This window comes from Vulpes vulpes, chromosome 2, assembly GCF_048418805.1.
Source record: "Vulpes vulpes isolate BD-2025 chromosome 2, VulVul3, whole genome shotgun sequence".
Lineage (NCBI taxonomy): Eukaryota > Metazoa > Chordata > Mammalia > Carnivora > Canidae > Vulpes > Vulpes vulpes.
In genome coordinates, this window is record NC_132781.1 from 159105603 (window position 1) to 159130808 (window position 25206).

The 25206-nt window shown below is 43.1% G+C and overlaps 1 protein-coding gene across 17 annotated transcripts in view; it reads left to right on the forward strand.

Annotated features, from left to right (window-relative positions):
- UBR4 (ubiquitin protein ligase E3 component n-recognin 4) overlaps positions 1-25206 on the forward strand; it is a 132900-nt gene that overhangs the window by 33223 nt on the left and 74471 nt on the right. For all 17 annotated transcript variants that reach the window (XM_072751017.1, XM_072751018.1, XM_072751023.1 and 14 more), the window contains exons 20-46: positions 210-345; positions 1897-1976; positions 2666-2794; positions 3505-3687; positions 3836-3958; positions 4048-4277; positions 6361-6482; positions 7663-7760; positions 9526-9683; positions 10839-11048; positions 12074-12175; positions 12479-12579; positions 12819-13017; positions 13610-13798; positions 14423-14486; positions 16189-16380; positions 17168-17238; positions 17327-17474; positions 17911-18138; positions 18810-18980; positions 20008-20190; positions 21283-21441; positions 21791-21943; positions 22390-22617; positions 22916-23073; positions 24045-24216; positions 24481-24682. In XM_072751017.1, the coding sequence (XP_072607118.1) occupies positions 210-345; positions 1897-1976; positions 2666-2794; positions 3505-3687; positions 3836-3958; positions 4048-4277; positions 6361-6482; positions 7663-7760; positions 9526-9683; positions 10839-11048; positions 12074-12175; positions 12479-12579; positions 12819-13017; positions 13610-13798; positions 14423-14486; positions 16189-16380; positions 17168-17238; positions 17327-17474; positions 17911-18138; positions 18810-18980; positions 20008-20190; positions 21283-21441; positions 21791-21943; positions 22390-22617; positions 22916-23073; positions 24045-24216; positions 24481-24682 (4189 nt within the window). The remainder of the gene's footprint in view (positions 1-209; positions 346-1896; positions 1977-2665; positions 2795-3504; positions 3688-3835; positions 3959-4047; positions 4278-6360; positions 6483-7662; positions 7761-9525; positions 9684-10838; positions 11049-12073; positions 12176-12478; positions 12580-12818; positions 13018-13609; positions 13799-14422; positions 14487-16188; positions 16381-17167; positions 17239-17326; positions 17475-17910; positions 18139-18809; positions 18981-20007; positions 20191-21282; positions 21442-21790; positions 21944-22389; positions 22618-22915; positions 23074-24044; positions 24217-24480; positions 24683-25206) is intronic.

The following is a 25206-nucleotide window of genomic DNA, read 5'->3' on the forward strand; positions in this document are numbered from 1 at the left end:
TCAGCATTTCCTAAAATGTTCGCTTGGTCAGTGTTCCCATTATATGTCAGCAAAAAGATGCTCCTCAGAGAAGTCACAGAAAAATCTAAAACTTCATTTTGGTTTGTGGATTTCCCAAGCTTTAATATATTGATCAGTTATAACGCTTATAGTGAGATGTGGAATGTGGCTGTGTATCTTTCTTAATTTGAGTATTTGTGTTTTAAAAGGTGCAGCATAACTTGCTGAGTCCTCCTTTTGGGTGGGCAAATGGATCTCAGGACAGCAATAGCCGCCGGGCGACCACCCCTCTCTATCATGGGTTCAAAGAAGTAGAAGAAAACTGGTCTAAGCATTTTTCATCAGGTCAGAAAGAAGATTGTCAGCAAGAAACTGGTTCACTGGTTCTCACTGGGGGGATTGAATTTGCTGTTTACAGATTACTTATTTTTTTAATTTTTTTATTTTTTTAGTTTATTTTTTTAGAGATTCCTTAAAATTCAGTCTGTTCCATGTAGGTGGCAAATACCAAGGGATTCAAAACATTTTTGGAAATTCACTGTCACATATCCCACATAAATTTAATTTAATTTATTTATTTTTAAAAGATTTTATTTATTCATGAGAGAGAGGCAGAGACACAGGCAGAAGGAGAAACAGGCTCTATGCAAGGAGCCCGATGTGGGACTCGATCCCGGGACTCCAGAATCACACCCTGAGCAGAAGGCAAAAAAGCACAACTACTGAGCCACCCAGGCGTCCCTCCTACATTGATTTAAAAGCCAAAACCAAAAACAACATTGAGACATAATTAGGAATTCTTGTGTCTGCTCATAAGAGTACAATATATGGATTCCTTCCACTCTGAGTAATTACATTTAGTTTTCCACAGGAATGTGGTTCTAACCCACAGGCTGAATTTCCTTTTGGGTCATGATGGGATACTGTCAGAAAATAATGGGAACTGTGATCTTCTCTGTGGTATTTCTCATGAAACACCATTCTTTTGATAAAGTACCTTTTGTGTTTATTTTTAGTGTGTATTTGCTCATCCTGAGGAATTTTTAGCTGTTAAATGTATTTTCTGGGGATCCCTGGGTGGTGCAGCGGTTTGGCGCCTGCCTTTGGCCCAGGGCGCGATCCTGGAGACCCGGGATCGAATCCCACGTTGGGCTCCCGGTACATGGAGCCTGCTTCTCCCTCTGCCTGTGTCTCTGCATCTCTCTCTCACTGTGTGCCTATCAAAAAAAAAAAAAGAAGAAAAAAAAAGTATTTTCTGGAAACTCTCATCAAGCCTATGTATGAATTTTCTGTGATTGGGAGCTCTTATTACTCAGTCCCTTTGATATTGGGGAGATAACATATAAGGTTTTTTTTTTTTTTTTAAGATTTTATTTATTCATGAGAGAGAGAGAGAGAGAGAGATTGGCAGAGACACAGGCAGAGGGAGAAGCAGGCTCCATGCAGGGAGTCTGACATGGGACTCGATCCCAGGTCTCCAGGATCACATCCTGGGCTGAAGGTGGTGCTAAACTGCTGAGCCACTCGGCTGCCCCAACATTTAAGTTTTAATGTAGTTAGTCTAAGGACCCAATTTTGATGATTAATTTGGTGATTGTAGGGCACCTCTGTTAGTTATCTTCTAGAGCAATGGTTCTTAACTAGGTAGGGATGATTGGGCCTCATCCCCACAAAGGACCATTTGGCGATATCTAGAGATCTGTTTGGTTGTCACAATGGGGAGGGTGCTAAACATCCTGTCTTGCACAGGGCTATAGAATTATCTGGCCCCGAATGTCAGTAGTGCCAATATTGTGTTTTCAAGTGTCCAAAGTATTTTCCTAGTTTTTACATTTTATAGTTGCTAAACAGAGTTGAGATTGAGACCATTCTTTCAATGAGCCCATTGTTTTTCAGATGCTGTCCCACAACCCAGATTCTACTGTGTCCTGTCCCCAGAAGCCTCAGAGGATGATTTGAACCGACTCGATTCTGTGGTACCAGGAATTTTAAAAGATTTTACTTATTTATTTGAGATAGAGAGAGCACACACGAATGGAGAGGAGGCAGAGTGAGAGGGAAAAGCAGGTGCTCTGCTGAGCAGGGAGCCCGACTAGGGGCTCAATCCCAGGACCCCAAGATCCTGACCTGAGCTGAAGGTAGACGCTTCACCGACTAAGCCACCTAGGTGCCCCCTGGTACCAGGAATTTTAAAACCCCATTTTACATGTGGGATCAGATGGTTTCCACCAAAATCAGTCTGTCAGGGAAAGAGGAAATGACTTGCTTTTTGTAATGAGGGAATTTGGCCTATATTAGGATTTGAGCTTGTACTAGAAAGAAAATGTTATTTTAAGATTTATTTGCTGGGCTCCACTTTCACTGTGGGGGTTGTTCTTCCTGTATCTGTTAGTATCTTCATGTGCAGATAATTTTTTTTTTTTTTTATGTGCAGATAATTTTAATGGACAAAAATAGTTGCCTCGTTCTAACGCCTGCACTTGTGTGCTTCATAATAGCCCATAAACTGAGAGAAGTCCCTGAGTGGGCATCTTGCTGCAATGAGAAATTCTTATCAGTAATTTGAATGAGCTATTTTGCTAGTTGTGAGGTTAAATGATAGTATACGAGTAATAAACAGAGTAATTCAAAAAATAAAAAATTATTTTTTTTCCCTCAATACTAGGCATGTGATGTTCTTTTCTCTAAGCTTGTCAAGTATGATGAGCTTTACACTGCACTGACTTGCCTGCTTGCAGCTGGGTCCCAGCTTGATACAGTCAGGAGGAAGGAAAACAAGAATGTAACAGCCTTGGTAAGACCATTGCAGCCTGGGATGATTTTAGAGAGTTTGCAGTGTGTTTGATATTTGGGTATTCTACTGGGAATTTCTTTCTGGGATCTAATCAGTTATTGAATTACCTGTTTCCAGAACTGGCTGACATTTCAGTATTTCTAGGTAGTTTGAGTGGCTCTTTTTACTTTAGAGATACTTGAACCATTTTTGTCCTTTTTTTGTTACATTTAGGAAAATGTGACTTTGAGAGTTAAGGACTACTAAATATCATACCTTCAGTGAAGGGTGGTTGATATGTGACAGTGGAAGTCTCCCACTCATGCTTTTTCTATGGTCCCATTAATGTGTCTCTACCTCTAGAAGCCATAACAGCAGTTCAGGGCACTTGATGATGGGGTTGCCGGGCAGAATGTCCTACTCTCTTTTGGTTACTTGCTAAATTTCTTGGGAAGCCAGAGTTGTCTTAAAACCATGATATTGGCCTGTGAGATGTGCACAGATGGAGCAAATTATTTATATGTGTTTTACTATTTTCTGAATTATTATTAGCTATGTCTGTTTTATAGACCTAACAGACCTACAGAACAGACTTGAGAGCCAGGTCTCAGTTGAAAATCAGGACTATACAGTCTACTTTAATTGTTGTATTTGGAACAGGTATTACTGTCAGGGAGTTTGTGACTCAATACCACAAGTGCTGCTCTGATTGTTTTTTTTGCTGCTTCTAGGAGGCCTGTGCCCTTCAGTATTACTTCTTGATACTGTGGAGGATCCTAGGGATTTTGCCGCCATCAAAGACTTACATGAACCAGCTGGCCATGAACTCACCTGAGATGAGTGAATGTGACATCCTACACACGCTGCGGTGGTCTTCCCGCCTCCGCATCAGCTCCTATGTCAACTGGATAAAGGTACCACACTGTCACCTAGGGCTTGCTGCCGAGGGGTGGCCAAAGCCACTATGCTCTATACTTGTGGGAACTTGTCAATTTAAGGGTAATGAAAGCTTTAGACTCTGTGTATTAATCTCCTGAACATTTTTTCTTGCTGTCCAAATAGGATCACCTTATCAAACAGGGAATGAAGCCGGAACATGCTGGTTCTCTTCTAGACCTGGCATCCACCAAGTGCAGCTCGGTGAAATATGACGTCGAAATTGTAGAGGAATATTTTGCTCGACAGGTATGTTCATTTTGGGTTAATAATGATAGGATTTAGTTTCTGCCACAGCCTTTTGCCACAACTAATTAATGTCTTGGGTACTTTTAAAGATCTCATCATTCTGTAGCATCGACTGTACTACCATCTTGCAACTCCATGAAATTCCAAGTCTGCAGTCCATCTACACCCTTGACGCTGCCATCTCGAAGGTTCAGGTCTCCCTGGATGAGCATTTTTCCAAGATGGCCGCCGAGACCGATCCTCATAAGTCATCTGAGATCACCAAGAACCTGCTTCCAGCCACACTACAACTCATTGACACCTATGCATCATTCACTAGGTGTGATGGGCTGCCTGCCCACAGATGTTGGAAATGGGGAATTTAGAACCTTGGGTTGTTTACTTTCTTTAGAAGCCTGAAAATTCTTCAAATTGAACATAGTGGTTCTAGGACCATTCACTGTGCGGATCCTTAAGGACTCAGAATCTTAACATTTTTTTTTTCTTTTTGTCTCAGTAAAATGTTTTTTTCTCTAATATAAATGGGTGCCCAATGAGAGAGTTTTCAGATAGTTCAGGAAGAGTCAGAAGAAGTTTGATTTCTATAAATCTTTAAATATTTTCTAGCATTTAACTTGTAGGATACAAGGAAAGATCATGAAATATCCCCAAACATGTCATTGCTGTTATTCACTAAGATGAAGCTTTAAATGCTCTTTAAATTTCATGGTAGGTAGTTAGAGAAAACACATTCTGTCATGAGTCTATATTTTGAATTCCAGTCCTTTCTGAGATAATACATGTTGCAAATTGCACGTCCTATAGACTTGTTTTGCTTGACGTTTATTTTTTATTTTATTTTATTTTATTTTTTTTTGCTTGACGTTTAAATACTGTGGAATCTACCTTCAGTATATAAAAATGGGGAGTTTATTCATGAAATAAGATTTCTGGGTTTTCTTGTAAGAAAAAACTGGCAAAACAGTCTGACTTCACGTGACATTAGCACACCACCGATGAGGAATGGCTACCCTGTGTAGCTGTTCTCCTGGGCACTTTTATGCTCATTTACTTTATTTGGTCCTTACAGATTTCACTGTGCCGCTCCTGTTCTGTGGAGCTTTTATGCTAAAAGGGACTTGGATCATTATAAAGCTTAACTAATGCCTAAGTGTGAATATCTTGCAGTAAGTAGAGCTAGGACCATTGCTGGAGGTACCACGTTCTTGACGATACTTGAGCAGTAGGCATGAATAGCAAATGGGTGTGCTTGCAGTGTGTCAAGTACTTTTCTAGGTGCCAAGGGGTTCATAGTAGCAAAGCTGACCAAGTCACTGCCCTCTGAGAGCTTCTTGGCTCCAATCTGGCCCATTAGGCCAACTCTCTGTACTAAGCTAGTGATAAATGTTCCTGGCAAGTAAGTTGGTTAAGTTCTGAGTAAATACAGTTGAACTACTTTTGAAAAAGTATAGTACAGGGGCACCTGGGTGGCTCAGTAGGTTAAGCGTCTACCTTCAGCTCAGGTCATGATCCCGGGGTCCTGGGATCAAGTCTCATGTCAGGCTCCCTGCTCAGCAGGGTGTCTGCCTTTTCTTTTCTCTCTGCTCTCCCCCTGTTTTTGTTCTCTCGTGTGCTCTCTCTCAAATAAATGAATAAATAAATCTTAAAAAGTATAGTACAGCTGGTCCTTGAACACCATGGGATTGGGGGAATGATTCCCTTGTGCATTTGAAAATGTGCATAAAACTTTCGACACCCCCAAAACATAACTACTGATAGCCTACTATTGACTGCATGGGGAAGTAAAAAGGGCTTGACTAGGGCTGGAGTTAAGAGCAGAAGTTACCCTTTAAATTTATAGGCGTTTGTCATTTTCCTGAATTATTGCAGTCATTGCGTTACTGATAAGTTTGTTAGCACGTATTTTCCATATATATGTATTATATGCTATATTCTTACAGTTACGCTAGTGAAAAAATGTTATTAGGAAAGTCATAAGGAAGATAATATGTTAATTGTGCTGTATTTGTATTTATTGACAAAAACCCATGTATAAGTGGACCTGCACAGTTAAACTCCTGTTGTGCAAAGGTGAAGTATACTTCTCAGAGCTTTCATTATATGCACTGCCAATCAATCGCCCAAGACCAGGGAGAGGTGGGTAGATAGTGTTCACTGTTTGCCAAGCTCATTTGTCCTGGAAATTGTGTTTTGGGAACATTTCAAAGGATGGGATATTCTTTGGGAAAAAGCTACCCATTGAAATTATTACGAGATCACAGAGGCAGGTAATGTCAACTACAGTTAATAGATAGGAAACTGAGGTACTGGTGTTTCAATATGTCTAGGGCAGTTTCTTCTAACTATGATAGGAATAGATTCTTCAGCTTTCATGTATCCCCTATTTTTTTTTTTTTTTTCAGAGCCTATTTGCTACAGAACTTTAATGAAGAAGGATCCACTGAAAAACCTTCCCAGGAGAAATTGCATGGTTTTGCTGCTGTTTTGGCTATTGGCTCTAGCAGGTGCAAGGCAAACACTCTGGGTAAGTGAATGTGCTTTTGAAATGCTGTACTAGTAATAGGTCTAGTCCTGCCACTTCCATACTGGTCTACTGACATTTACCACTTACTGGAACCTTTGTGAGTGTCAGAGGCTGACATAGGTTTATCTGTGTCAGTCCTCTCGGGACCCTTACGAAGGATTATTTTCCCCTTTTACTCAGTAGGAAACTAAGTCTTAAAGAAGTTAATTTGCCTAAAGTCCTACATCTTGTAAGACGAGGCTGGAATCCAAACCAACATCATTTGATTCTAAAGCATTAGCCTGTGTTGTTTTCCTTTTCATTTATAGAGATTGGGAAGATTAATGAGCTGGTGCTTTGTGCTGGCCAAACCTCCTTCCCGTGTTAGGAATGATCTAGTAAAAATGGAGGGTGGGGAAGCAAAGTAACTTCAGCAGTTAAGATAGTAGTTACCCTCTAAATTTACAGCTGTTTGTATTTTCTGCATTACAAGCTTTAAATGCCCTTTTAGTGTTCAGATAGGCACACTTTTGGAAATTAAATTCTCCTACTTCATAGAATGCTGTTCTTGATGTGCATTAAGAGTCCCTGCCCTCAGAGGCACCTGGGTGGTACAGTCGGTTAAGTGTCTGACTCTTGATTTCAGCTTAGGTCATGATCTCAGGGTTGTGGGGTTGAGCCCCATGTCAAGGTCCCAACTCAGCAGGGAGTTGATGCTTGAGATTCTCTCCTTCGCACTCCCTGCCCCCCCACCCCTGCCGTGTCTCTCATTCTCTCTTTCTAAAATGAATAAATCTTAAAAAATAATAATCCTTTCCCTTAGATTCATCTTGAGGACAGAAGAGATCAAAGTGCTTCCTGTTAGTAGAAGGTGTAGCAGATGCTGAGTAGCAGTTTTAGCCTGACTTGTAGTGACATGCCCCCTCTTTGCATCCTGTTTTCAGTTGTCATTTTTACTTGCAAGATTAGAAAGTGACTATGATAGGACATGAAAACCTTATAATTGGCATTGTTAGCTATTAAGCAATTAGCTAGTTCTTGGATGCAGTACTGCTATTGAAAGATCCATCTAAGCAATCTTAGTAATGATGTTGACAGCTTGGGCAGTGGTGTATCTTTCTGCATTTGGGCTTGGCTTTAAAATACTATGTGTCATTCTTTCCATCTTGTGGTGAGTCCTTGTCCTTCCTGTTGCCTCCAGGTCCCACACTCGTTCAGAATTTGCCATCCTGGGTCCAGGCTGTATGTGAATCCTGGAATAACATTAGCACCAATGAGTTTCCCAACATCGGATCCTGGGTGAGTGTCTCTTCTCAGAGTAGAAATGGGCACTAGCCATTCTTTGTTCTGTTCTTATTCCTTAGGCTGAAGCCAACTGCCAAGAGGCTTGGTATGCCACAGTATATCTGCTATGGCTGAATTGATAATCACAGGCTCAGCTTAACCCAAGTGGTACCCAAGTGGCCATTTTGTTAAGCAATCTGTGTTATCATGTCATGGGACAACCACTTTATTACCAGGAGTCTCCTTTTCCTTGTCTGTTTAATCCTGGGATGTAAAGATTAATTGTATTACATGTAAGGTGCCTGACACAGTCTTTGGCCCCTGATTCTCAGTAAATGTGAACTGTTTTCATTTTCTTTTTAGGAAAATAATGTCATGAACCTGCTCGTTTTGTCATTGTTTTATAGGGTAGCTTTCACGTTCTGGAGGCTGTTAGAAGACTGTGGAGTCTCCTGTCAGTTTACTTGACCTTTGTGTATGCTTTGCTCAAATTATCTCTATTAACAGATTATTCCCTTGTCACTGTTCTTTGGAAAAGCCAAGTATTATAATCTTGTTATCCCTGCTTTATAATTGTGACCTCTGTTTACATCGCCTGGAGCTGTAGCAGAAGGATAATGAAGATATTTTGAGGGAGACTCTGATGCTTTGCAAAATACACATCCTTCTTAATTATTAGAGAGTGTAGTTTTAGTGTTAAATAGAATGTATTTTAATTATTTGAAAACTGGCATTAGGTATCTTAACTCTTTAACCAAACTAACCTTTTAACTTCTTTTTTTTTTTTAAGATTATTTATTTATCTATTTATGAGAGACCGAGAGAGAGTGGGGGGGGTGGGCAGAGACACAGGCAGAGGGAGTAGCAGGGAGCCTGATGTGGGACTTGATCCTGGGTCCCCAGGATCAGGCCCTGGGCTGAAGGCAGCGTCAAACTGCTGAGCCACCCAGGCTGCCCACCTTTTAACTTCTTAACTGAGAGGGGAGGGTGAGGGAGAGAGAATCTCAAGCAGACTCCCTGCTGAGCCTGGAGCCTAATGTCAGCCTCGATCCCATGACCTGAAACCGAGTTGGATATTCACTGACTGAGTCACCTGGCACCTGAGACAGAACCTTTTTTTTTTTTTTTAATGTTTTATTTATTCATGAGAGACAGAGAGAGGCAGAGACAAAGGCAGAGGCAGAAGCAAGCTTCCTCTGGGAGCCCGACGTGGGACTTGATCCCAGGACCCCAGGATCATGCCCTGAGCCAAAGGCTCAACCAGTGAACCACCCAGGTGCCCTGAGAGAGAATCTTAAGCAGGCTTCATGGCCAGCATAGAACCTGAAATGGGACTTAATCTCAAGACCCTGAGATCAATACCTGAGCTGAAATCAGGAGTTGGAAACTTAACTTCCTGAGCCACCCAGGCACTCCTTAACTTTTTAAATTTTGAGTTACCTTTGGGATGCCTGAGTGGCTCAGTGGTTGGGTTCCCTGCATGGAGCCTGCTTCTCCTTCTTCCTGTGTCTCTGCCTCTTTCTCTGTGTGTCTTATGAATTAATAAATCTTAAAAAAAAATTTTTTTTTAGTACCTTTGAACTAAAATTTGTTAATTGCTTCCTTCGGTTCACCCCACTTTCCTCCCCAGGATGAATAATAGTGTATACTGAGCAGAGCCATTGTCTAGAAACCTCAGTGAGGTCTTAGTTTATGCCAGTTGTTTTTTTCCCCCATGTGAGAATTTTTTCCTGGGTAGATAGATGTTCTGTCCATTCATGTTGGTTTTGTTTCCTTTCAGCGCAATGCCTTTGCTAATGACACCATCCCTTCAGAGAGTTACATCAGTGCTGTGCAGGCTGCTCACTTGGGGACTCTTTGTGGCCAAAGTCTGCCTCTGGCTGCTTCCCTGAAGCACACCCTCCTCTCACTGGTCAGGCTGACTGGAGATCTTATTGTGTGAGTACCTACTATGGAGCCCTGTGTACTCTCTATGCCTGTTTTCTGTCATAGGTGAAGGACGATGGAGTTTATTACAATCCTTTTCTTGAATGCTTTTATAAGCAGAGAGAGGCTGTTGTTTCAGAGTGGAGTGTGAGCATTTACCTAGAATGTGATGTGAAAAGTAGCAGAATACCTCCTTCCCTCTTGCAGGGAAGGCCATGCAGGCTTTAAATCCTAGTGTAATTTGCTTTGTATTGGAATTTTAAGGTGGCAGTGATGTATTTCAAATCATGCATCTCCAGAATCCTCGTGAGAGTTAAACTCTGCTCTTGTGGGAACTGGGGCAAGCCAGTGCCTTTGTCTTCTAGTACACAGGTCATGGGTGAAGTCCTCTATCACATGGCCTTAAAAGTGACCCAGATTCCTGTAGTTTTTTTTTTTTTTTTAATTTTTCTTTATTTATGATAGGCACACAGTGAGAGAGAGAGAGAGGCAGAGACATAGGCAGAGGGAGAAGCAGGCTCCATGCACCGGGAGCCCGATGTGGGATTCGATCCCGGGTCTCCAGGATCGCGCCCTGGGCCAAAGGCAGGCGCCAAACCGCTGCGCCACCCAGGGATCCCCTCAGATTCCTGTAGTTTTACAAAAGTTGTCTGGGATGGGTTTCTAACACTGGTTTCAGTTAATTTTCTTTTCTGAATATTATAAAATATATCTTCTATTGTTTTTTTTTCTTTTTTGAAGATTTTACTTATTTATTCATGAGAAACACAGAGAGGGGAGAGAGAGAGAGGCAGAGACACAGGCAAAGGGAGAAGCAGGCTCTATGCAGGAAGCCGACATGGGACTCGATCCCAGGTCTCCAGGATCACACCCTGGGCTCAAGGCGGCGCTAAACCACTGAGCCACCTGGGCTGCCCATATCTTCTATTGTTAATTGAACATTTTAATGAATGAGCTTTTTCCATGGAAATGATTTTTGTTTCTGCATAATGCAAAATGAAACTGAAGTCATATGATTACACGTATATAAAAGACTGGACTTTTTTCAAGGGAAAAAAGACTGGAATAAATGCCCTCCTCAGTAAATGATTGAATTGCCTTATCCTCGCTTTTGCAGCTTTCAGGGGGAGTATATTCACTAATAGGGTTCCCTTTTCTTTGCTGAAGTTGGTCCGATGAGATGAACCCGCCACAGGTAATTCGGACCCTGCTTCCCCTTCTTTTGGAATCAAGCACTGAGAGCGTTGCTGAGATCAGTAGCAACTCCCTGGAGCGCATCCTGGGTCCTGCCGAATCTGAGGAGTTCTTGGCTCGAGTATATGAGAAGCTGATCACTGGTTGTTACAACATTCTGGCCAATCATGCAGATCCCAATAGGTGAGCCTAATTGAGGGGGACATTCAGGCTCCCGTACCAACACTGGCTTCTCTATGTCATTAATTAATGGCTTATTGTGTTTTTTAGCAGAAAGTTCTGTATCTGTGTGCATTTTATGTTCTTGTGGATGTGCACAAAAGGTTATTTGGAACCCGCTTTTCTGATTGTTAGGAATTAACTTTGAGCAAATGGAAGGCTTAAATGGTTCACATCTGGAAACTTTAAGTTATTGAACAGATACTTATCAAGTATCATACTTGATGTAATGAACTGTACAGAGGAGTTTCATAGAATTTCTAACATTTCTGGAACTATACCTCTAAGATGGGTGTGGGGAATAGTTAGTCTCTCACCATTATTTAACTTTGGTAGTTTAGGCCATAGTGATGTTGGCAAGCCTTTAGGACCAGTAGAGTAAGTTGTAGCTTGTCCCACTGAGAACTTCCTAAATGAAGGGTCCAAATATGGGCATTCTTGACTTCATTTTTGAGGACTCCAGAGTGTCTTGGGCTCTTTTTTTTCTTTTCCCCTCTTTTTTTCCCTTCTTTCCTTCCTTCTTTTTCTTTCTTTCTTTTCTTTCTTTCTTTTCTTTTCTTTTCTTTTCTTTTCTTTTCTTTTCTTTTCTTTTCTTTTCTTTTCTTTTTTCTTTTCTTTTCTTTTCTCTCCTTCCTTCCTTCCTTCCTTCCTTCCTTCCTTCCTTCCTTCCTTCCTTCCTTCCTTCCCTCCCTCCCTCCCTCCCTCCCTCTTTCTATAATATGAAACAGCAGTAATGATTCTTTGAACTTTTAGCCACTGACTGCATGCTTTATCTGAGATTTTAGGAACTTTTTTGTTTTGTTATAGTTTAATGTGTTAGACATGTACTGAGCTCCTGTGTAGCCAGGCTTTTATGCTAAGCTTTGGGAAAAAAAATTGAATATTGCCATTAAGGGTCAGTCATAAACTTTGGATTTTTAAAAATAAATATAGGAAGATACTGAAACAGACCTTCATTCTGGTAGTAAATTTTTCTTTTTGATCCTCAGTGGACTGGATGAATCCATCTTGGAGGAATGTCTCCAGTATTTGGAAAAGCAGCTGGAAAGCAGCCAGGCTCGTAAAGCTATGGAGGAATTTTTCTCTGACAGGTTAGCCGTATTTTGTTTTACTCAGTGAGCATTTTTTGAATGCCTCCCGAAAGCATTAGGTATTTTTTTCTCAGGGAACACTTAAGGCCTACTTAGGTATTTGTACCATGGGGAGGACTTAGATTAATTGCTGACTCCTTCGGGTTATTGATGAGGGGTCTACCTCATGAATACCTGGTGTTGTTGATTGGCGAGTGACCAGCTACCCTTGGGGGAGATGGCGTCATGAAGAAATGGAAGCAGATGCCTTTTTATGTGAGGCTTAATGTGATTCTCCCATTTTTTCCCCCTTCTGCCTCCCAGTGGAGAACTCGTGCAGATCATGATGGCAACAGCCAATGAGAACCTCTCTGCTAAATTTTGTAACCGAGTTCTGAAATTCTTCACCAAACTCTTCCAGCTGAGTGAGTGACAGCTTTTAGTAATCTTCTTATGGGAACTTTGATGTCCAGCTAATACTGTGCATATCTTCTGCCCGAGTATAACTACCGCGTAACAAGTGCAGAGAATCCCTGCGAGGAACTTGAAAAGGAATTTGAAAACTTACTTGAAGCCTTCCTTCCCCCTTTCCTGGCTCACAGTTGGTGCCTTCCCTCCTGTCCCTACCCTTCTTCACTGACCACGCTTCTTGGTCTGTCCGTAGCTGAGAAGAGCCCTAACCCGAGCCTTCTGCATCTCTGTGGCTCTCTGGCACAGCTGGCTTGTGTGGAGCCTACACGCCTCCAGGCCTGGCTCACCCGCATGACCGCATCACCCCCAAAAGACTCCGACCAACTGGATGTGATTCAGGAGAACCGGCAGCTCTTGCAGCTATTGACTACGTACATTGTTCGGGAAAACAGGTAGAACAAATACATTTGGGTCATGTGTTCCTAAGAGCCCCAAGTGAACGTTGAGACCCATTTGTTGATTTCTTTCCTTCAGGCATTGGTCCTTAGCCTTTTGAGTGCTTCCAGAACTCCCCTCATTAGACTTAAGGAATCTAGTAGAGCTCCTTAATTTCTCCTGTGGAAAAGTTTTGAAGTGACTTGGCCTATCAGTTGTCACATGGGTGAATGTTTTGTGCTCTAATAGCTGAAGTCCAAAACTGGGTGCATATATATGAAGTAGGGAGGAAATGGGGGGCAAGTCACATATTTAATGTTTAATTTTCAACATCCTCACTTGTTTTGTTTTGTTTTTTAATTCTATTTATTTATTCATGAGAGACATAGAGGGAGAGAGGCAGAGACACAGGCAGAGGCAGAAACAGGCTCCATGCAGGGAGTCTGACATGGGACTCGATCCCGGGTCTCCAGGATCACGCCCTGGGTTGAAGGCGGCGCTAAACTGCTGAGCCACCCAGCCTGCCCAACGTCTGTTATTTTTATACATTTAAAAGTACAGTCAGATTCCTGTTGTGTATTTAATACTTTGCTATTTCTTTTCTACCAGCCAAGTTGGGGAAGGTGTGTGTGCTGTGCTGCTGGGTACCCTGATCCCCATGGCGACAGAGATGTTGGCCAACGGTGATGGGACTGGTTTCCCAGAACTCATGGTTGTGATGGCCACCCTGGCCAGTGCAGGTCAAGGTGCTGGCCATCTTCAGCTCCACAATGCTGCTGTGGACTGGCTGAGCAGATGGTAAGATGATGAAATTGGAGGAGCCCATTTATCGGTGCAGCACTGCTCTTAGAGAAAAGGGGGTTAATTTGTTGCAGGTTATTTTCTTTGTAGCTTGGAGTGAGTATAAAAGAACTTGAGTCTCTTCCTTTTTCTTGGAGATTGAGGGAATGGCCTGTAACTGTTCACTTTAGATTCCACCTCCGTCCCATTCTTTTTTTTTTTTTTTTTTTAATTTATTTATGATAGAGAGAGAGGCAGAGACACAGGTAGAGGGAGAAGCAGGCTCCATGCACCGGGAGCCCGACGTGGGACTCGATCCCGGGTCTCGATCCCGGGTCTCCAGGATCCCGCCCTGGGCCAAAGGCAGGCGCCAAACCACTGCACCACCCAGGGATCCATCTTCGTCCCATTCTTAATAGGGTTTCCTGTTCATTATTCCTAAGAGAAGTCTTAGGGAAAGTGTGCCACATGTTGGTGATCAGGCCAAAACACCCCAAACCTCAGTGCTTTCTCCGAATGACTTTGCTTCCCAGTGTCACAAATTGAACCAGGATTCATGAAACTGGTTCCTTTTCTTTGATTCCTTAGATGATTTTTGTGTCTCTCCTGCCCCCCCCCTCCCTTTTTTTTCCTTTGGGACAGCAAGAAATACCTATCACAGAAGAACGTGGTTGAAAAACTGAATGCCAATGTGATGCATGGAAAGGTAAGCGAAATGCACCTTGACAGCAGTCAGGAAGTGATGAGTCTTCTTTGTGGTCATGTAGAAGACTCTCCTTTTGACTGGTTCCTGGTCCTAGCCAGCCTGCCCACAATTTCAAAGCCCTGGGGGTGTGTAACATGAACTGCGTGCTCTCAGGCTTCTACTGGGTTATGAGGAATGATGAGGGGAGGGAAGGGGGAATACAAGACGATAGACAAAACATCCAACTGAATCCTTAAAACCTAGTAAATTCTTGCTATTTTTAGATTTTGTTATGTTGTGGAAAATTGTTCCCTGCTCCTGCATTGGAACTTTGTGCTCTGAGTATGTGTTTTAGGGGGTTAGGTACTGCCTTCTCAGCTCTAGTCCACTTGCTAGTATTGTTTACTGCTGAGAAGAAGGGTTTTTAAACTGACAGAAATCTTGCATTCAGGCATTTTTCCTACTTGCCCTACCGTGAACTGGACATAAGTGGCTAAAAAGAGCTAACTGGCCTCTGAGACCTAGCACAGCACCATTCATGTCTCCTTCCTTTCTTGCTCATGTTTCTTCTCTCAGCTCTGAACTGTCAAGAGTGCAAAGGGAAGGAACTTAGAAATCTGAGGCCTTGATGCCAGGAGCTGGGATTTTAGGCAAACCTAAGCTACTGGTAGTGGTTTGCTGGAAGACTTTTTGCTTGGTTTCTGAGGCTGTTCCTTTCTTATTGCATTAATTTAAAACCTGGTAATGTAAGTGTCTTCCACCAGTGGTTAAAAAAATACTGATGGTAGGAAAAAAAGCCAATGAGAGCCCATTCATACTTTTAATCTAGTCTTTGTTTTCTTTCGTTTTTTAAATTGAGGTATCCTTAACATGACACTAAATTATTTTCAGGTGGACAGCATAATCATTTGATGTTTGTGTAGGCTGTGAAATGATCACAGTAAGGCTACTTAACATGTCTTCATACATAGTTCCAAGATGTTTTTTTCTAATTATGAGTGCTTTTAAGATCTATTCTCTTAGTGACTTTCAAATATGCAATACAGTATGTTGTTAACTGTAGTCCTTATACTGTGGATTATACCCCTGTGACTTTTTTATTTTATAACTGGAAGGTTGTAGGTTTTTTTTTGGTAAAGATTTTTATTTATTTATTCATGAGACAGAGAGAGGCAGAGTCATAGGTAGAGGGAGAAGCAGGCTCCCTGCAGGGAGCCTGATGCGGGACTCGATTCCAGGACCCTGGGATCACGACCCGAGCCAAAGGCAGATGCTCAACCCCTGAGTCACCCAGGCATCCCAAGGTTGTAGCTTTTGAACCCACTTCATCTGTTCTCCACTCACCCCCTCCTTCCCCCTGCCTCTGGCAACTACCATTCTGTTCTCTGTATCAGTCATCTTTTCTTGAATGATTTTTGCCTCCAGTTTTACCTGCTTTCCTGATTTCAGGTTTGCCCCATTTTATAGCATTTTGTGGAGAATGGTTTTTGTGCTTAAGAATGAAAGAATCACATTAATTCAGTACAGCATATTGATTGGCTACATGTGGTTACAGTGCTCAGAGCTGAGGAAATAGATAATGTAAACATGTTTTTTTGTCTGCTTTTAAACCATTTCTCTGATCTTCAGCTTTATTGGGAAAAGTTTGAGAAAACACAGTACATAATAATTAGGTATGGAGAAGCTGAGGTCTCTTTGGTATGATGGTGGTCTTCTCTTCTAGCACGTGATAGTCCTGGAGTGCACGTGCCATATTATGTCTTACTTGGCTGATGTCACCAATGCCCTGAGCCAGAGTAATGGTCAAGGCCCAAGTCACCTCTCAGTGGATGGGGAGGAGCGGGCCATTGAGGTGGACTCGGACTGGGTGGAGGAGTTGGCAGTGGAAGAGGAAGACTCGCAGGCTGAAGATTCAGTAAGTACCATGTAACCATCCAGGCAACTGGTTATTAGTGGCTGACTGACTGGCACTGACACAGCTCATGCTAACCAGCCTTTGGCCCTCTTTTCTAGCCCTGTGTGCTTCAAAACTCTCCCACTCCTGTCTGCTTTCTCCCAGCTTATATGACTAATGCCAGACCAATTTTCCAGGTCTCCACAGAGCAAGCTGTGGGGATCTAATCTCTTAGGGAATGGGCTGTTGAATAAGCATATGCCTTCTTCCATCCAGAGTCACTTACTCTGCAGTTGTTTGGTTTTTGTATCATAATGGAGTCCTAGGGATGAATTCTTAATGGTTATGGTGTGAACTCCCTTACAGAGAAAGTGGAAAAACTTTTTTTTCTTTTTTCCCCTAAAGATTTATTTATTTATTTAGGGGGGAGGAGAGGGAGAGCTCTTGCATGAGTAGGAGGAGGAGCCGAGGGAGAAGAAGAGAGAGAATCGCAGGCAGAGTCCCCGCTGAGGATGAAGCCTGATGCAGGGCTTAACCCCATGGTTGAAATCATGACCAGAGCTGAAACTAAGAATCAGATGCTCAACTGAATGAGCCACCCAGGTGCCCCTAGGTTTATTTTTTTCTATCCCTACAACATTAAGCTCTCACTTGGAATTGTAGCGCATTTACAGCCTGCAGATTATTTTCCAGAATAAGTTTTACTGGTCATTTATGAATTGACTGTTTATTCTCTGTAGGGTATACTTTTGGGGGTGCCTGTGTAGAAGGGTGTATTTCTGATTAAAAAGATTTGTTATCTTTGAAGGATGAAGATTCTCTTTGTAACAAACTCTGCACTTTCACAATCACTCAGAAAGAATTCATGAACCAGCATTGGTAAGAATAGTTCTCTTTCAGGTGAGGATTTGTTGGGTCTTGACTGTTGGGGCTGCTGGGCTTATTTGCTCATTCTAATTCTTTGTAGGTACCACTGTCACACCTGCAAAATGGTGGATGGAGTAGGTGTGTGCACAGTTTGCGCCAAGGTGTGCCACAAGGATCATGAGATTTCCTATGCCAAATACGGGTCCTTCTTCTGTGACTGTGGAGCCAAGGAAGATGGCAGCTGTTTGGTGAGAGTTTGGAACATTTCCTGGGCTAGGAAGGGTGACTTATTAGTGACACGAGAATGCTAAAGCCAGATTGGGAAGCTGCCATGTCACCTTCATGGTGGCCTGGGTCTAGGAGTACGTTCTGGGTCTGTCACTGATCATGGCCTAAGTGCTTCACTTAGAGTGTTAGAACATGCAGAGTCATTAAAGGTCTTGCAGTTTTTTTTCTAAGACCTACTATCACAGGTTTGGATATTGTAATCAAGACCTGTTGCTGTGAGTGGGTAAAGTGTTAACTATTAGGTGGGTATTGTGAAAATCAGAATTCAGGCATTTGGATATCATTTAAATGGTTGGCTGATTTCTCCTCCTGGTCCAGATTTCCCTCCAAGATTCAGGCAGTGTTTCATCTGGGTCGTGGTTCAGGCTTTGGGCCTCTGATGTTTCCTGTCTCTAGGCGCTGGTGAAGCGAACTCCTAGCAGTGGCATGAGCTCCACTATGAAGGAGTCAGCCTTTCAGAGTGAACCCAGGGTTTCTGAGAGTCTGGTGCGCCACACTAGCACCTCTCCAGCTGACAAGGCCAAAGTCACTATCAGTGATGGAAAGGTTGCTGACGAAGAGAAGCCAAAGAAGAGCAGCCTATGCCGCACAGTAGAGGGCTGCCGGGAGGAGCTGCAGAACCAGGTGTGCATTTTGGTGGTGCCTGGGATGCTGGGTGGTGTGTGGAGCCTGGCAGGTTGGTTCACGAGCAGGCCAGGCGCAGGGCTGATACAGCAATGTGCTTTGAGGGGCTGAGAGTTACTTTCTCTCTTCTGTGAGTTGGCTCATTTTCACAGGACTGACATGAGTAGGATGTGTTGTCAAGCCCCTGCCTCACAGGGAGGGATTTGAGACTGAGGAGTACTATGGGAGTTTGCAGGAGAGGGTGTATTTTAGTTCTAGAGTACCTTTCTTGGCCAGGGTTCCTCATCTGAAGTACAGACTACAGAAAGTGATTTACGTGATTGTTTTCTCAGTTTTCTCAAGGATGGCATGTAACTAGAATGATTCTAGATGCACAGGAGAGAATTTAATCATACGTGATGGATATATTCTAGCGTTAGGGTGTCTGTGGGATTTCTTTTTCTTTTTTTTTTTGGTGGGATTTCTGGTTTAGAAAGATTGCTCTAGAGTTTGTAGCACAAATCTAATGTTATTGAGAGGAAGAGATATGGCTAGAATATCAAATTGGAAGTGAGGAAACTGGATTCTAGATTGTAGAGTTACTGGCAAGATGTATTATGATGAGTACGACTTGTTATTTTTTTTTTCTTTTTTTTTTTTTTTTTTCATTTATGTATTTGGATTTTTCTCAGGCCAATTTCTCCTTCGCTCCTCTCGTGTTAGACATGCTCAATTTCCTCATGGATGCCATTCAGACCAACTTTCAGCAGGCTTCAGCTGTGGGGAGCAGCAGCCGGGCTCAGCAAGCCCTCCGGGAGCTGCATACCGTGGACAAGGTGGTTGAGATGACAGATCAGCTGATGGTGAGTGTGTCCGGAGGAGCGTAGTTAGCGAAATGCTAAGTTATGCCGATACTCTGAGGAGGATCCTTTGGACAGCCAATCCCTAGCTATCCAGCATGAAGATCCATGTGTGAGGGTATCTTCAAAAGAAGACAGAAAATGTCATTTGGGCCAACCCAGTGAATAAGTCCCCTTTTCAGTTCATAAAAATAGATCAACTCCCAAGATGTTGGAGACAGCATCTGGGGGCAATTGTAGTTAGAATTTCTTCTGAATCTAAAGTAGAAAACCTCTTCTTCCCTAAGATTCCACTGGCTTGCAGAATTCATGTTTGTTGTCTTCTGCTTATAGCCCTTTAGGCAACTCTCCCTAGTTCTTCATATGAAATGGCTTAGAAGTCCTGAGTCATTATTCACATTAAGTCCTCTTGTTTGCACTGAGGCTAGGAGTTCTGGTGTGTTCTGCTTGTCCTGTGTAGTAGCAAGTGTAAAGTAGTGGAAACCAGCATAAAGTGTCTGTGCTTCTGTAAAGGAAGTGTGCAAATGAACAAGGTATGGGAACCGATCTCAGAAGGTATCTGTTTTTAAGGGAGAAATATTCCCTTGGAAATACATGTACACATACATACAGATATTTTGGTATTTTGGTAAAAGTGGTAATGGCTTTTAGACTTCGAGCTATTAAAGATGAAGTTAATTATTGGGATAGTATTGGTGATCATAAAGTTGCTGACTTTAGTTTTGCAAGGTCAGATGAATGGAAACCACTCTGTCATTAGCATCATTTCACTTAAAAAAAAAACCATTTTAACATTTCAAGAAGCCTCTACTTTATTAATTAAATTTAGCTTGGTGAAACATTATTATGTTATTCTTACTGGATTGACAATAACTTTGAGAGATTCACCTAACTGTCCATAGATCAGAGACTGGAATCTGTTGCTTTTGAATGAAAGCAATATCTGCATTGTATAGTATCTCAGTCATATGAATAGTGTATGAATCGATTTGATCTCTTTGCCTCTGTTCTCTCCTTTCCTCTTTGCCAGGTTCCCACCTTAGGCTCCCAGGAAGGTGCCTTTGAAAATGTTCGGATGAATTACAGCGGAGACCAGGGCCAGACTATTCGACAGCTAATTAGTGCCCATGTGCTCAGGCGGGTGGCTATGTGTGTGCTCTCCTCCCCGCATGGGCGCCGCCAGCATTTGGCAGTTAGCCATGAGAAAGGGAAGGTGGGTTTCCAATTCTTTCCTACTCATTTTAGGTCATGTTTGTCTTTTTTTTTTTCCTTTAAAGATTTTATTCATTTATTCATGAGCGAGACACAGAGGCAGAGACACAGGCAGAGAGAGGAGCAGGCTACCCACAGAGAGCCCAATGAGGGACTTGATCGCAGCACCCCAGGATCACAACCCAAGCCAAAGGCAGACCCTCAGCCACTGAGCCACCCAGGCATCCTGGTCATGTTTGTCAAGTGCTAAACAAAACTGATGACTGTGCTCAGGTTGGCCTTCTGGGAAAAAGTCTTGGATTCTAAGAATGCTTTAGGGGATGGAGCTTAATGAGCTTTTTCTACTCCACCCCTGAGTTTGTTGATAAGACTTAGAGGCAATGGGACTAGAACAAAGTTGCTGTTTCTCATTAGTAGTTTCCCACTCAAAACATCCTTCAAGCCCTCAGAGAAGGGTAATGACATGATTACCTAGGACAGCATGGCTCCCAGGCTTGGCCTGGTTTGGTCATGCTGGAGGGAGGGCACAAGTCAAGAGAATAAAAGTCTTCATGGGAAGACTCAGTGTTCTTTAGTTCTTCCCTGTCCTCCTGGCCCACTGTGGACACAGGGAAGCTTAGGTTTTATAGAACTGGTAGAGGTTGGAACAGTGGCAGATATGTTAACATTTTTCTGTATTCTGGTTTCTTTATCATCAGTAAAGTTGTTTTAGCTTTATCTTAAGTGAAAAAACAAACTAGAAATCCAAATAATCCATAAGATCCCTCTAAGATACTTAAAAACAAAACAAAAACTTGTACAGAAAACTAGAAAGGAAAAAAAAAGAAAACTGGAAAGGATGATAGCATACAGGAAGTGGGTAATGATCTTTGTGAACTGATTATACAAGGAGGAGTTGGTTTCATTACTCCTCTCTTTTGTTGTCACATGAAGGAGGAAATTAAAGGCATTCCATCTCTTTGAGCCGGGAGAAAGTTAGGGTTTTCTTAAGAGGCTTAGCTGTGGACTAGTACCCCACTGAAGGAGCTTTTGTTGGGCTCTATGTTCTCTAAGAGGACGGCGATAAGGAAATCTGGCAATTGTCCCCTTGCAGATCACTGTTCTGCAGCTTTCTGCACTCTTGAAGCAAGCAGATTCCAGCAAAAGAAAGCTGACTCTGACCCGCCTGGCTTCTGCTCCTGTCCCCTTTACTGTATTGAGCCTCACTGGGAATCCCTGTAAGGAGGACTACCTTGCTGTGTGTGGGCTGAAGGTAATAATCTGATCTAAGTTTGATTATTTCTTGCTCTAGATCCTGCATGGATCGCATTCCTCTCCTCTCCTTTGTTCTCAGGGACACTTTCGTGTACTCCTTGTTAAGATGAAAATTTAAAAGCTTTTGGAATATAAAAGAAATCTTTCTCTGAATTTCTCCCAGCTCTTGCAGATCTTTCTTGTGTTGGAAGTTATTTTTGTGTGTGTTCTTGAAACCTGAGTGTATTATCTGACAGTGGGAACACTATCTGAAGGCAGGGAATGTTCAGGAAGACTTGAAAGAGCTGAAATGAGTTAGCCTGCCTCCTGCTATCTTTTAACCAGTCTGCTCCTTAAACCCTGTGCAGGACTGCCACGTGTTGACCTTCAGTAGCTCAGGCTCTGTTTCGGATCACTTGGTGCTGCACCCTCAGTTGGCAACGGGCAACTTCATCATCAAAGCTGTGTGGTTACCTGGTTCGCAGACCGAGTTAGCGATTGTCACTGCGGACTTTGTCAAGGTATAGTTACTGCTCTTTGATGATGTAGTTCTAGAATGGTTTTGTTTTTGAATCCAAAATGTCTGATCTCCATTCTGTGCTATTTTGTCCCAGAAATTAAAGATAAGCAATCATGACATTTTTTTCACCTTTTGTTGTGGTGCCGAGCAAGAGCTTTCTTTGTGTAGGTGACAGGACATTGATTCTGGTTCTACCCTTGCTATATCAAGTGCATGGCTCTTTCTGTACTCGTCATAGAATTTGTAGATGCATATCTGTCCCCTAGTCATTCCTTGAGGGAGAATATAAAGATACCCATCTTTGTATGCTCAGTGCCTGATACTTCCAGACCTTTGTTGGAAGGAGAAGAAGGAATACCCATTACTCACTAGTGGCAGGTCTTTGGATTTGTCAGGATAATTTGGGGAGTGGGACTGAAATAGATGTCCCTTCCTTCTGTATTGCAGATTTATGACCTGTCTGTTGATGCCTTGAGCCCGACCTTCTACTTTCTCCTGCCAAGCTCAAAGATAAGAGATGTTACCTTCCTCTTCAACGAGGAGGGAAAGAACATCATTGTTATAATGTCTTCAGCTGGTTACATCTATACCCAGCTCATGGAAGAGGCCAGCAGTGCCCAGCAGGGACCCTTTTACGTCACTAATGTGCTGGAAATCAACCATGAGGACTTGAAGGTTTGGGCAGATACTGCTTTCTCCTGCTCTTCCAGATCTCATTAGTATAGCAGCTCTTCCGTTGTTCTATCTCTTTAGTCTCTGACTTTTCCCCTAATGGCAGAAATACTTGTCCTCGAGGACCAAACTGATTCACTGTGAAGTTCCTTGACTCTCAGGGTATTTTAAGATTTACCCACAGGGCTTAAATTTTGAGAGCCCATATTCATGATTTAAAACTAATAAGCAGCAAAACCAGATGCTGGTCCCGAAGGCAACACTTAAGATTAATGCAAGTGTCGTATTTTTGCTCTGACAGGACAGTAACAGCCAGGTGGCAGGTGGTGGTGTGTCCGTCTACTACTCCCATGTGTTGCAGATGTTGTTCTTCAGCTATTGTCAAGGCAGATCATTCGCAGCCACCGTTAGCAGGACAACTCTGGAAGTATTGCAGCTCTTCTCCATCAACATCAAAAGGTGGGAAGGAGCACTTCATGTTCAGCTTTCACAGTGCCCGTGTTCAGCGGGGAGATGCCCTGGCCCAGTACTGGCGTTTCTCAGGAACCTGGTGAACCTTACTTTGCTCCAGCGGTCGTTTCCCTTTTACAAGCAGAGGGCACCCAGTGTTGGCAGGTTGGCTGTCTGCATGGTTTGTCCTCCACCATGCAGACCCCAAGCTGTAAGAGGTGGTTTGGGGACCACTGTCATTCAGAAGGAAGAAGCAATGGTCAAGGCAGTGCATGTAGCTTGAGTGTGCTAACAGAGTTTTGAGAAGGGGGCATCAGTTGCTCCTAGACACTGACGGGACCAAAATGCCCTTTAAGTTTTCCTGCTGGGGTAGTTGATCGGTACACAGAACATGGTGTCAGTAATGGGGGCATGGTTTGCGGGATTGGGGGGTGGCGGGTAGAAGCTTGCATCAGGTGTATGGATAATAGAGGTGCACGTGAGGTGGTGAGTATTTAGGGAGCTAGGAGGAAGAAACTTAGACTTTCTTCCTGTCTTCCTTTTCTGTCACTGAAGAGCCAGGAAAGTGCTGTAGGCCAGGTCTCTCTGGCCTCTGTGTTGTGAAACGTTGTGAAAAGCAAATGGGATACCATTGACACAGAATTTCACGTACTTGGAGATGCTTGATAGGACCGGGGATCATGTGCCTTAGGCAGCTCTGTTCAGTTGACGACCTCTAGGCACATTGAGACCCCTCTTTCCTCAGAGAGTGGAGGCCAGCAGAGGAGATTTCTAAACCAGGACTCTTGCTGGGGCCACACAGTGTGTATGTGAGAGTATATATGTGGCTCAGAATAAACTTGAGACTCATGGGTAACTCCAGTCCCTGGAAAGATGCATTGCTCTGGAGTCAAGTGTTTGGTTGGGATGGCCTATAAGTCAAGAAAAAAATGACTAGGGGTAATTGACACTCTGTCTGTGGCCAATTTTGTTGTCTGCAGTTCCAATGGTGGCAGTAAGACATCTCCTGCCCTTTGCCAGTGGTCCGAGGTGATGAACCACCCTGGCCTCGTATGTTGTGTCCAGCAAACTACAGGTGTGCCACTGGTAGTTATGGTGAAACCGGACACTTTCCTTATTCAAGAGATTAAGACGCTGCCTGCGAAAGCAAAGGTGAGTGCCAGATGCTCCTATCACTTGGCTGTGAAACCTGGTCTAATTTTATATTTATGTATTTGTATGTTATGTTCCTTGCCCAGCTCTTTCAGTAGAAGAGGCTTGTCAAAGAATTTTCACCTGTTTTCTCCTAGATGCCTTTTCCCTGTTGCTCTTCTACACCCCTTGACTGACTGTGGAACTAGTTGGATCTCTGCCTCTTTTTGTAGATTCTGATCTATAGTTGTGAGAACTCTCACACTCCTTTGTCCCCTATGCCAGATCCAAGACATGGTTGCCATTCGGCACACGGCCTGCAACGAGCAGCAGCGGACCACGATGATCCTGCTGTGTGAGGATGGCAGCCTGCGCATTTACATGGCCAACGTGGAGAACACCTCCTATTGGCTGCAGCCCTCCCTGCAGCCCAGCAGTGTTATCAGTATCATGAAGCCTGTGCGAAAGCGCAAGACCACTACCATCAGTAAGGCCCTTCCTGAAAAGACTGGTGGGGGAACAGGGATGGCAGTCTTTTAGATGAGACTTGGAACAGACTATGATAAATCTCCATGAAGAAAGAGTGCCTCTCTTGCTTGCCTATTTTGTAAAGGTAGAGGAATAGGTGTTAGTTAATTTCCCAAAAGCTGTGTCAAGTTTCCTGAGGCCAGCAGTGTTCTTGTGATTTTTAGAAGCCCATGGGACAGATGACAAGCATTCACCAGCTTTCTACTTTAGCTCAGCGGTTCTTAGGTGCCGTGAAAAGAATGATCTCGTGGACCTTGTTGGACAGATTTTTCTCTGGGTTTGGGGAACATGGCTTGCCTGATGTGTGAAGTATAAGATGGAACCGAGGGAATATTGCTTCCACTTATCAGTTGCCCACCGAGCAGCAGAGAACCCATTATAGATCTCTGAGCTGGGTGTTTTGCTCCTGGCTGATAGAGGACTCTTTAGAATGTGAAGGCTTGAATTCAGGAATGAGTGACTCTAGCTAAGCAGAAACCTTTG